Below are 13319 nucleotides of genomic sequence, written 5' to 3' on the forward strand. Positions count from 1 at the left end.
GGGGCGGGGGACAAATGGATCCATGGTCAGAAGTCTGCTGTCCACAGCAGGATAAAATTTTCCACACATTTGACCATTTGATCAGATTAACTGGCTCTCATTACACACACACAGAGAAGAGCTGTGTCTCTGCTGAAATACAATGTCCATGCTCTCTGTCCTCCTATCCTGGTTCTTGGCAGTGCCCTGTGACCACAAGTACACAAGACGTTTGATGCTGGAGCAGGGGGAGGAGGCCCAGTGGCAGGCTGGGGAACTTTTTCTTACCTACCTCAGAGTCTGAACCCTGGGCACAGATTTTATTCTTGTGTGGCCAGGTCAGATGCCAGGTGTACTCCTGGTCTGGCAGACTCTACAAGCTTATGAAAACTGGCCCATCGGGCTCATCAGTCTGTTGTGCCCCACACAGGTCATTCCCATGTCAAAGCCCTGCCCTGCCCCTGGGGAAGATTGAGCCTAAGCCTCCCTCCTGCGGGAATTTGCTAGATGGATGGGAGGAAATCAGACACGTACCCAGGACCTGGAGATCTGGGAAGTGAACAGCCCCTCAGTGAGTCAGTTCCTCATGCAGAGGGGAGGAGCATGGAGGTTGGGTTGGCCAGGAAGGGCCGCTGTAGGAAGGGAAGGTAGAGGGATCAGCAGGTGAAGGAAAGGAAAGAAGGGGCAGCCCTGAAGTCTGGAAATGCACTGTGTGAAACTCGGGAGGAGACACTTGAGGAGCACTTTGGGTTAGCTGAGTGTTTTATTGTTTGTATAAACTGGATTTGTTTATTCATTCATCTATCCATGGGCATTGGGGTTATTTCCACATTTTGGCTATTGTGAATAATGCTGCCATCAACATCAGTGTACAAATATTCGTTTGAATGCCTGCTTTCACTTCCTTTGGGTATATACCCAGAAGTGGAATTGCTTGACCATGTGGCAATTGTATGTTTAATTTTTTGAGGAGCCACCATTACTGTTTGGATTTTGACTTTTTTTTTCTTGTTGTTTTTTGTTTGTTTGTTTTTTAAAATCCTCACCTGAGGATATGTTTTTCTTTATTTTAGAGAGAGAAAAACACCGATTGGTTGCCTCCTGTACGTACGCCCCTGGGGATCAACCCCACAACCTTTTGGTGTAGGAAGGACATACCAAGCAACTGATCCACCCAGCCAGGACTGGATTTTGTTTTTAAGTGCAATTTCAAACCACTATACTGACATAATCTGATTTAGTTTTGTAAGATAACTGATGCCCACTGTGGCTGTTATGTCAAGAATAGATTGTGAAGAATGGTGTAGAACAGAGGCCAGGAAACCAGTTAAGACATTATTGCTGCTGCCTGGCATGGCTCAGTGGTTGAGCATCGACCTATGAACCAAGAGGTCACGGTTCAATTCCCAGTCAGGGCACATGCCCAGGTTGTGGGCTGGATCACCACTGGGGGACATGCAAGAGGCAGCCAGTGATTATCTCTCATCATTGATGTTTCTATCTCCCTTCTCCTTTCCTCTTTGAAATCAATTTAAAAATATATTTTTAAAAAAGACATTATTCCTGAGGTGACAGTGAGGACCAAGAGAAAGAACTGGCAGTACTTGCTGATGGGCTCATTGTCAAGGATGAGGAAAGGGTAGAATCCAGCATGACGCCTAGGTTAGAGCAGTTGGAGGGATGCAGGTACCGTATACTGACTTGGGGGAGCCTGGGGTGCAGCTTGGGAGGAAATCTGGAGTTCCGTTTTGGGTGTGTTTGGTTTGTGGTTCTGTTATACATCCATGTGAAGATGGCAAGGCCAGGAAAGAAGACTTAGGAGCCATCTGCATATTGATGAGACTGAATAAGGCATCTGTGCTGGAGGTCACAGGAGTCTTACAGCCTCTGTCAGGAGGCATGAAGCTGGGTTGGGGTGGTGGGGTATTAAACTTAAATTAGGAGGCTGTTGTCTAGGGGGCATAAGAAAGCATGGATAGGCTTGTCTGTGTCTCCATGCTCTGGAGCACATGTCCAGTGGGTCCATGGGTGTGACTGGAAGACTGTCTCACTCCCCTAGAAGGGCCTCCACTCATGCTCAGAATCCACAGGTCCAGTCCAGCCACCTGAGCCCGGGGGGAAGGTCTTGTAGAGCTCAGGCCCCCTGAGGTTCACAGCTCAGTGCTTTGCAGTTTCTTACCACAAAACCCACTTCCTATGATGTTCTGTCCCTGAGTTATCTCCATCACCATGAACTTCCTGTGAGAAGACGAGGCTCTTGGTTGGGGTTCCTCCCTGCTTCCTGTTAGAACCAGCAGTTGGGGCTGTAGTTGGATTATGAGTCTGGGAGATCCATGAAGGCAGGACCCAAACCAGGCCCCTCCCTGACCAGGGTAGTGTCAGGCACCTAGGAAGTGAATTAGCAGATGTTTACTAAGTGAATGCTGGGCCAAAGCTGCCAAATGAGGCTAATTTTGACTCATAAACATTGGGGACAACACTCCCTGTTTCATAGTGTTTTAATCTTCATAGAGAATATTAAGAAAGTCAACAGAAAAGCACCTAGTTCAGCCTGGCCGGCGTGGCTCAGTGGTTGAGCATCAACCTATGAACCAGGAGGTCAGGGTTTGATTCCCAGTCAGGGCACATGCCCGGGTTGCAGGCTTAATCCCCAGTGTCGGGTGTGCACCAGTCTATGATTCTCTTTCATCATTGATGTTTCTATCTTTGCTTTCCTCTCTGAAATCAATCTTTTAAAAAAGCACATAGTAGGTACAAGTATTTGGACGCTGTGTGAGCAAGGTCTGAGCACTGGGCTGATCCCACAGCTTGAAAGAGAAAGGACACAATCATCGCTTACATCTTCCCCTCCACTTCCACTTCTGAAACTCCATTGCACAATCAGGAACAGAACAAGAGCATGGGAAACCAAAATCACAGTTAGTAAAACATAAGTAAGATTTGGAATATGTTTCAAGATGGATTGCTTCAGAGTAGAGCTATTTTTAATGCTCTGAGCATTCCAGACTGAATAACAGGATTATGAAGTAAGCCTCCACTCAGGAGGCTGAAAGATCTAAGCAGAGATACCCCTCCCTTCAAAAAGCTTTCCTCATCCCCAAATTCAGGATGGTTGCTCTCCCCCTGCCCCCATTTCCCCTGCAGGCTCTCAACCCTGTACTTCCTCTGACAGGTTACTGATCACCCTAGGTAGCTGGGCTCACCACTGTGCCTGACCAATGGCAGGCACTTGATGCATGTTTTTAATTTAATTAAAAAGAGGCTCTTCACCTTCTCATTTCCTAAAATATTCCACATGCAAAGCAGGTAATAAAGGGGATTAGAGTAAGACTTCTTGCTGCTGGTCCAGCAAGTAAGAAATCAACATTTGTATATTCTACCTGGCAAACTTATTCTGAGGAGCCTGGAAGACAGGGAAGCCGACACTGGAAACTGTCACAATCACTAGGGGTAGAAAGGAGAGGAGGATGGAATTACGGCTCTGAAAGACGGCAGCTGAAAGGCTGCAGAGACCAAGAGGGGCCTCTGAAGCCCTTGTCAGAAGTTTATACTTGATTTAAACCAAAGAAACACAACCCTGAGGTCCTGTCTCAGAGGTGCCTAGGTAAACAGGCATAGGACCGACACTGCAGAACCAGTGTCCAGGCCAGGTGGGCTTGGGTGGCAGGGGTGCTGGGCCACACACAGGACTTCCTCCTTCCACCCCCTCCCCCACCATCTGCTTCCATGGACTTGCTTAGTGCAGTAGGTGTGGGAGGATTAAAGACTCGGGCCTGCTGGAGGCCCAAGAGAGCCAGCGCTGCACCCGCAGGGGATTAGGTTTTCAACAAAGCGGTGAGCTGACTTCAATGACACTGTCCCTTCCAGAGTATTTAAAGGAGCAGCTGGAACAGTACGTGAAGCAGCTGCAGATCGTGAGGGTGGTGCGGCAGGAGAAGCGGAAGGGGTTGATCACTGCCCGACTGCTGGGAGCCAGCGTGGCACAGGCAGAGGTGCTCACCTTCCTGGACGCCCACTGTGAGTAGAGTGCTGGCCTGGCACCCAGGAGGCCTGGGTGTAGTCTGGCCCATCCCCTACCCCTCCCTGGCAGAATGAGGAGCTGTGACCACAGCATCAACAGGCCGCTTCCTGCTCTGTTCTAGGAGTGAAGGAGGCTTGGGACTCTCTCCAGCTTCTAGTCATTTCTCACCCAAATCCCAAGGGTGCTTTGTCAAGAGACACACACAACCCTAAAACGATTGGTCACCCCCCAATTGCTGGGAGTGTGCTCCGGAGCCCCAGTCATTCCTCTCTCCCCAGATCCGTACGTACCTCGTTCTGAACTCAACCCCTCAGAGAGGCCTCCTGTTACCACTGGGGACTGATCTGTGTGGAGCTTTCCTGTAGGGCCACCTGGAGCCAGGAAAGCCTCCCTCTCCCTCTCACCCCAAACCAAAACACCTCCCAATGTTCTCAGGGAAAAGTAACTCCTAAAAGCAGTGATATATATTGGGGAAAGCCTAGAAAGCCAGAGGACCCGGGTTTGCATTCTAGCAAAGCCTCAGGTTCCTCATTTGTAAGATGGGAAGAGGATACCGACCTTACTCACCTACAGAATTATGACTCTGAGGGCCAAATAACGTAATATACATAGTTCACTGAAAATCTCAAAGGGCTAGACAAATGAAAGAGATTGTTATTCTACAACTGGAGCTGCAGCTTGAGATGCAGATATTCCCAGTAGAGGGGACACCTGCTTCTGAAATCCACGCTTGGGGAGGCGGGGGGCTGATTCAGTGGGTAGGCTGGGAATCTGAAGACACCCATCCAGGGCCTTTCCTGTGCTTTGGGATCAGTTGAGTCCATGTTAGTCCCCTGAGACCTCCATTCTCCCCTCCAGAGCTGCCTGCCTCGTTAGGTTGGGGGAGGGGAGAGGAGGTTCTCAGATCTCTCTCTGTTCTGAACAGCTATGAGCGAGCTTGCCTGTGTTTCTCGGCCTATAGCGAGGGAGTGGATGGAGAATTCACTTGTCCTCCTGAGTCTCCCCGCTGTCCTGGGGCATGGGCTCAGCTGTGATCAGAACCCTGACAGTTGTCTCCCGGTCTGGGCTTGCAGGTGAGTGCTTCCATGGCTGGCTGGAGCCCCTCCTGGCTCGCATCACCGAGGATGAGACAGCGGTGGTGAGCCCAGACATCGTCACTATTGACCTTAACACTTTTGAGTTCTCCAAGCCCGTTCAGAAGGGCAGAGTCCATAGCCGTGGCAACTTTGACTGGAGCCTGACCTTCGGCTGGGAGACTCTACCTCCACATGAAAAGCAGAGGCGCAAGGACGAGACTTACCCAATCAAGTAAGGACCACAGCCTGGTGAGCCCCCAACCCGGCCTACATGGTCCAGACTCACCCAGTCCTAGGGACCTGGGCCATCTCAGGTCAACATTTATTAGTGCTCTAGCAAGCACCTGACATATTTTACCTAATTCTCATTCCCTATGATTAGCCTGAGAACATTGAGTTTCTTAGAGATAAACATTGGCCTCAGATTACACAGCTAACAAAAGGTGGAACAGGGATACCCATCCTGGCCTGTCTGGCCCAGGCCTACGCTTCTAACCATGGCACTAGACTGCTCCTATCTGCCACTTACTGTGTGCCTGGCACTGGACTAAGGGCTCTACACACTGTGTCATCTATTCCTCCCCATTTGTAGGAGACCACGACTGGTGTTTGCAGAGGTGCGGAGAGATAGTGGGTAGTGGCCATTGTTGAATAGCCATTGTAATAAGAGTGGGTGGCATGTGCTCCCAGGTCATTCTCTTTGAAAAGACTGGAAACGTAGTAAAAGAATAGTGCAAGTGTTCTGCAGTTTGCAGTTTGTTGCAGTTGCCCTGAACTTTTTGGTAAAGAGCCAAATAGTAAATATTTCAGGTTTGTCAGTTACATATAGTCTGTTGCATAATATTCCTTATTTGTGTTTCTTTTTAAACAATCCTTTAAAAATGTAAAAACCATCCTTATATAAACCCAGAGCCTTATATAAAGCCAGGCCAGGTTTGGTCCCCAGGCCATAGTTTGCCAACCCCTGAGCTATAGGATGGATGCATGAAAGTTTACTCATTACCTTCCCCTCATACCTCTACCCTGTCCTTCCCTCTCCAATTGCCTGTTGGTGTTGTTAGAGACCACAAGCTTATTTTATTTAACCCTCACCTGGGGATACATTTATATTGACTTTTAGAGAGGCAGGGAGAGAAAGAAAGAGAAACATCAATTAGTTGCCTCCTATGCATGCCCTGACCAAGGATCAAACCCACAACCTAGGTATGTGCCCTGACCAGGAATCGAACCCGCAACCTTTTGGAGTAGGGACGATGCTCCAACTGACTGAGCCACCCAACCAGGCAACCACAAGTTTATTTTAACAGATATTTCAGCCAAACTGAGTTGGGGAGTGGCTTTTAGAGTATCCTGTGATTATCTGTCATTGTTTTCCTATACGGGACAGGAAACTCCAAGGTCAACTGAATATATATCTGGGATGGAGGGAAGCAGAGATAGGAGATACAATAAGCAGAGATAAGAGGGAAGGCTTGAAAGGAAGAGAGTGTTGGAGTTCTTCTCCCTCCACATGCCCAAGTCCTAACACATGCTGCCCAGAATCTCAGTGGAGAGGGATCAGATGGGTGCTGATTACTTCCCGTGGATTCTGAACAGCCAGCTTCTCTGTCTCCATTAGAAGGAGAAGCAGCAACAGAAAGAAGAGAGGGGAAAAGAGAAGGCAAGAGGGAGAAAAGAAATGAGAACTCCCTATTGACTGCTTCATAGATGTCTTTTGTTTGTTATGTACAGCAACAAAGCCCTCCTCCCCCAAGCTGGGTGCCAGGCACACAGTGACACAGTCAGGGACAGGGCACCTGGCCACCACCCATCACTGATGTCCCTGGCTCCAGTGTCTATGGACCATACAGCTGGAAGATAAGGCTCCAGTGTTGGAGGAATGAAATTGCTGCCTGGTGGTGTGCATGACTCGCCCACAGCACTGTGCATAGTACCCCACCAGGAGACCTGCAGGCAGTACCCTTTACTCTGAAAGCTAACAGGAGGCTGAGAGGAGAAATAAGGGACCCAGAGGATCCTAAGAAGTAGGCCAGGAAGCACAGACTGTTGCCTGTAGGCTGTGGGTCTGCAGTGAGTTTCCCTGTGTAGGGTTTATCCTCAGAGGTCATTTGTCAGTGGCTTCTAGGTCAGAGACCTTTCAAAGCCAAGGGACAGGCCCAAGGCAGGAAGAACCTCAAGAAGAAGTAGGTTAAGCCCTGGCCAGGTAGCTCAGCTAGTTAGAGCATGGCCCCGATTCACCAAGGTTGTGGGTTCGATCCCCGGTCAGAGCACATACAAGAAGCAACGAAGGAAATAAGGAAGGAAGGAGGGAGGGAGGGAGGAAGGGGTTCCAAAAGTGCTAATCTGGAATCCCAGGACTCTCTGAACCTTTCTGGGCCTTACTTGGGCTGGCTTAGAACTCCTGGGTCAGAACCAGTGACAGAAAGCCTGTATGAGCATGAGGGTTTCCCAATTAAAATTTCTTCCAGAAAGCAGCTGCAGGAGCCAACTTCAGGGCAACAAGAGCAGCCACAAGGTTAACCCCAAGGTCAGGCTCTTGTGTAGTCACCTTAACAGATCAGTCCAATGAACACTGATTGAGCCCCTGCTGTGTGTGAAGCACCTTGATTGGTTCTGGGCTACATGAAGAAGCAACAGAAGGGGGCAGCAAAGCCACGTCCAAGAGAGCCTGGCCAGGCAGAGCTACCAGCACCTCCTGATTAAGTATCTGATAGTCAACCCTAGTCTCCCCTAGCCTCTACCCCCACCTTCAACCCTTAGCCCAGCTCCCCTTCTGAGACACTCGGTATGAGATGTTTTTGTTAATTTGTCTTTGTATGAGTCTGTGCCTCCCTGCTTTTGTCTGAAAGCCAGAATCTTTTTGTAACCTCCAAATGCTCCTTTCGGTGTCATCTCACTTCCTATTCTGTTTCCAGGAGTTTTCCTCTGTCCAGAGCAGCTGGCAGATTTCCCCCAAAGCTAGTTGCTCATGCAGTATTAAGTACCAGGGCTGGACTCCTACTAAAACTGTGGCTTTCTAGTCCCTCAAGGTCCAGGGACTCTGAAAAACAATAGGGTCAGTTCAACTCATAATATTCATTCATTCATGGTTTGAATCCTATGTCCAAAAACAATTTCACATTGCTTCTAATAACCAAGCATCTACTATGCTCCAGGAACTTAGCTGCCAAAAAGTAAACAAACAATGGTAGCTTTACCCTCTGCTACTACACTGAGTTCTCAGTGAATAAGATCTGTCTTAACTAACATGTAGCACAGGTCCTGGTGGCTGGTTTAATACAATCTTTGGTTAAATAGATGAATGGGTGCCTTTTAGAAGAGAGTAATGATAATTACATCTCTCCATGACCTAGTTCCTAGAAGGTAAAGAGACACAATAAAAGCTCAATAAACTACTTAGTGGAAGAGGGGCTGTCTATCCCAGGAAAAGGGGTGGGAATAGGGTAGGAAGCATTAGCGGTGAGTCCCAGCTTTCCACTCCTCTCACTTCCTCCCCAGAAGATGCACATGCTTCTCCCTCTGTCTCTCCAGATCCCCGACGTTTGCTGGTGGCCTCTTCTCCATCTCCAAGTCCTACTTTGAGCACATCGGTACCTATGATAATCAGATGGAGATCTGGGGAGGGGAGAACGTGGAAATGTCCTTCCGGGTGAGAGTGAAGAGGGCTTCGAGGGGGGAACCACAACATCCCAGGGGCCAGCCTGAGAACCTGTCTCTTAGGCAGCAGAAATATAGCATCTGGAACTGAACTTAAAAGGTGGCTGTTTTCCTGGCATGACTCTGCTCTTCCTCTGCTCCCCTCCCTGCCTCTGACAATGGGACTTTGGGAGTCAGATTAGACAACTTGAAACAAATTACTGAGCAGAACTCCTCAGAAAGAAGGGATAACAGTGGTAATAGGCATTGGATGTCTACAGACCTCTTTGATGGTGTCTGTAGAAAAGGATTAGACCCTGATCATGGTAGAGGACCCTGGAACAGGTTAGTAAGCAGTCACTATCTTTTTTCTAGAAAAATCAGGTTCCCCTTTCCAGGTCAGAGGACATGTGCCCTGGTAGTCTTAGAGTTTCCCTGCCTTATGTTCAGAAAGCTCTTCATACTGTAGGAGAAGATGGTGCCCAAATTTCGGTGGACCCCAGAACTCTGAGGGGTTCCAGGAATAAGGCAAATCAGGATTAGGTTAGGAACAAAGGATTGCCTCTTCGTGAAATCTATACAAATCCCCATGCCAGTGGAGAGGTAATTAGTAAGTAAATGAGCTCATTTGTGAAGTCACCTCTCACAGTGCCTGGCACGTATTAAGCACATCTTTAATACCTGCTGTTATTATGTATTTCTGTTTCTGTTGTACTAAAATGAACAACATATCTCTTAATTTAAAACCTAAAAAGAGGAGATACAGGTGGGAAGGCTTAAACAGAAGGGTCACCAGCTCATTCCCCATAACTCCCAGAGTTCTGATTCTGGGTCATCCATGAGCCTCTGACCTCTCTTCAGTCTCTGTCCTAGGGAACTAGTGTGCTGCAGGTCCAGGTGACGACCACAGGCCACCTGGCATTGACTGTCCTTGCAGATGCTCTGATTGGCTCACAGGTCTATCTTGATTTGAGGAAGTTTGAGTTTCCAGTAATACCTCTGTGAGCTGATAAAATCACATTTTCAACTCAAAAAGCCAAAGTTAGCCAAACTGTCTTTTCTCTAAAATGGGTCCTGAGGGCCATTCAGACATGCAAATGTGCTTAAATCAGAGTGAACCGATATCAGAGAGCTAGGGATTGTGTGTGTGTGGTCATGGCCTAAGAAGAAGCCTAGTCATTGTCCTTTTTTCCAGGAGAGAAAGTAGCATTTCCTTGAGCTTCCTGGACCTGGGGTCTGGTGCTCTGGGAATGGAACAGAGCTGCTTGGGGGGAGATTGCCCCACCCAGCTCCTAAAGGCCCCATTTTGTGTCCTTTTTCGGCAGGTGTGGCAGTGTGGGGGCCAGCTGGAGATCATCCCCTGCTCTGTGGTCGGCCACGTGTTCCGTACCAAAAGCCCCCACACCTTTCCCAAGGGCACCAATGTTATTGCTCGCAACCAAGTGCGCCTGGCTGAAGTCTGGATGGATAGCTACAAGGAGATTTTCTACCGGAGAAATATGGAGGCAGCAAAGATGGCCCAAGAGGTGAGATGAAATGGTCCTCCGGGGAGGGTCTGGATGAAGAAAAGTACAGAATCCCAGACCCTGTCAAGAGCTTAATGACCTTAGACCCTGTGAGCTAGCCCAGGGAAGCGAGAGAATGGGGAGAGGAGTCTTTGTTGTCCCTGCCTAGAGAGCCCCAGTGTCTTGGGAGGGGAGAGCAAAGAGATTTAGAGAAAGAACCTCTTCCAGGAGGACTGGCTTTGCTCTGAGAGGCTCAGAATGGGGCTGGGAGGAAACTACCTGGGAAGTGACAGGAGAGGAGGGAGTGAGGGGGATACGGGTGGAGTTCCCAAAGCCAAGATGGGGTTTGGGATTGGATGTGAGACTGGGTCAGTAGCTCCAACAGGTCCTGAGCAGGAGTGAGCCTGAGACCCATTCTGGGCAAAAGTGACCCCAAGAACTCTGGACTACTTCAAGCCAGGCAAGAAGGTCAAGGCTGGTGGTACTGATCCTTAGGGGTTTGTCTTGTTGACAGAAAACCTTTGGTGACATTTCGGAACGACTGCAGCTGAGGGAACAACTACACTGTCGTAACTTTTCCTGGTTCTTGCACAACATCTACCCAGAGTTGTTTATTCCTGACCTGAAGCCCACCTTCTATGGAGCTGTGAGTCCTGAGAACCAACTTGCCTGCCCACCATCACAGAACCCCCTAGAGAAGTTCAAGACCACTTTCCCCACAGACAGATGACAAATGAGAACTGAATTTTATTCTCCACACTTCTTTATCCAGAAGGAGGACTTTGGAGCTTCTAGAGATAGCTAAACTCCTTATGAGGAAACAGCCTATAAGCAGTGACTCGCTCTCAAATGCTCACCTGCATCAGAATCATCAGGAAGGAGTGTTAAAACACAGACTGCTGACTCAGTAGGACTGGGGTGGAGCCTGAAAATATGCATTTCTAACAAATTTGTGGGTGATACTGATGGTCTAGGGAATCACACTTTGAGAGCCATTGCTCATGAGGAAATGCCCATGTGCTAAGGACTTCTCCACAGACCTAGCAGCCTACGAGGTGGCCCAGCATGCCCTGGCCCCGCCTCTGGGCTGTGCACCTCACTTTGCTGTTAACTTCAGGCATCTGGGTTAATGAGCAGAGGAGAAATCCAGTCATGCAAATTTATTCCAATTGGGCCTGACACCACAAACTAAAAATCTCCTGACTATGCTGTCCTGGTTTCCCTCTCTACTCCCCCTTCTGCAGATAAAGAACCTTGGTATCAATCAGTGCCTGGATGTGGGTGAGAAGAACCACGGAGGGAAACCCCTCATCATGTATGCCTGCCACGGCCTTGGTGGCAACCAGGTATATAGCCCAACCCTACTGGGCAGGCCCAAGAGAAGCCTGTCTCTGAGCATCTCCTCTCGTAAGGGGTCCCTTTCCTCCACTCAAAATAGTCCTTTCCGAAGGATGAGGATGGGGGATATCCGGAGAGAGGAGGAGATCCCATCCCTGCCCTCAGAAAACTCCCAGTCTGAGGAAGAAAGCATGACAGAGACAGACAAGGTCTGAAGTCTGAATTAGGGACATACAGAGAGCACTGGGCATCAGTGCTGGGTGCTAGGAAGGGATAGGGGAGGGGAGGATTGTTCATCAGAGACGGCTTGCTGGAGGATGCCAGCTGCTAAGTGATGTTTTAGGGTAAGCGTGGGAAATTTCTGAACACTTTCCCTCATCTACATACAACTTCTATCTTCAGTGCCTCTTCAGCCCACAAAATAACACTGTGACCCTACCACCCAAAAATGACCCCAAAACAACCACCTCCTGACATCTTAGTCACCTAGCATCCTGAAAATGTACTCCATACCCCACAATGGCCCAGCTCTTTCCTGAGGAATAACTAGTAACCTTTTTGGCCTGAGTTCCTCAATCTACCCTGAATGCCCAGCGTTTGGTAAGAAAGAAGTACTTGAACCATAATTGAAGCAAGGGAAGGAGTGGCTTGGGACACTGAACAGACTGTCTATATGAAGGTAGTCATTCTAAAACAATTCCCTGTACCACTGGCCTGCATGATGACTTTAGGTGTACATTGGTGAGCTTTTTTATTTTACTAGTAATCTATTAACAAAAGAACTAGAATATCAGACACATGACTTCACAAATAATGCTTAACATGAAGCGAGGTTAATATTTTAATTAAATAAAAAATAAGAATTAACTATTATTCCAGTATAACCCAGATATGTTTAAAAATTCCTGAAGGTGACACTTGAATTACTAAAGTCTCATTGCTCACTCACTTGCCTCCCCAAGAGGCCATCTGTGATTGGCACCTTAGGGCAGATGGCTTGGCAAGGTGGTGGGCAAACTCTCCGCCTGTCTCTCAGACCTCTTCTTGTCTTGACTTCTAGTACTTTGAGTACACAACCCAGAGGGACCTTCGCCACAACATCGCAAAGCAGCTGTGTCTACACGCCAGTGCTGGCACTCTGGGCCTTAGGAGCTGTCACTTCACTGGCAAGAACAGCCAAGTCCCCAAGGACGAGGAATGGGAATTGACCCAGGTAAGTCGGCCCAGAAAGTTCAGCATCAAGAACCCAAGGCCACCACTGCCCCCCCCCGCCCCTCCTTATTTTCTATATCTTATGCCTGAGATATCATGGAGTAGATCAGTACTAGAAAGTATGGAGGGTGAGGGCTTGGTCCCAGGCAGAGTTCTCAGGACTTAAGTAATGTTTGGTGATGGCTGGTCTGGCTGATAGAAAGATAGGGTCAGGTGTGTCATGGCTCAAGTATTTTTTTACTGAACCTAAATAGATGAAAGCGAAGAGTCTCTCATGGTTCCTCCCTCCATGTGTCAGGCACAAGACTATGCACTCACATACATTGGTTTGATTAATATTTCAGAGGTTCTTCCCAAGAAGCTCAGCAAGTTTGTGCCTGGCCCAAGATTCATCGCTAGTAAATGGCAGGCCTGGGATTCAGACCCAAATAAGTCTGACTCGAAAGCACAGGCTCTTTCCATTACACCACACTGCCTCAGGGTCTATAATGTAACTTCTATAGTACTGAGCACAAACTGGCTCACTCTGTTCTACCCCAGTCCTGTCCCTGA

The 13319-nt window shown here is 48.5% G+C and overlaps 1 protein-coding gene across 1 annotated transcript in view; it reads left to right on the plus strand.

The window, feature by feature from the left end:
- Positions 1–13319, plus strand: part of GALNT6 (polypeptide N-acetylgalactosaminyltransferase 6) — a 24496-nt gene that overhangs the window by 9130 nt on the left and 2047 nt on the right. The window contains 7 exon segments of the mRNA XM_006757069.2: positions 3847–3996; positions 5074–5308; positions 8608–8725; positions 10038–10238; positions 10732–10863; positions 11462–11563; positions 12616–12768. Of these exon segments, the coding sequence (XP_006757132.1) occupies positions 3847–3996; positions 5074–5308; positions 8608–8725; positions 10038–10238; positions 10732–10863; positions 11462–11563; positions 12616–12768 (1091 nt within the window).

This window comes from Myotis davidii, unplaced genomic scaffold, assembly GCF_000327345.1.
Source record: "Myotis davidii unplaced genomic scaffold, ASM32734v1 scaffold233, whole genome shotgun sequence".
NCBI classification, from domain to species: domain Eukaryota; kingdom Metazoa; phylum Chordata; class Mammalia; order Chiroptera; family Vespertilionidae; genus Myotis; species Myotis davidii.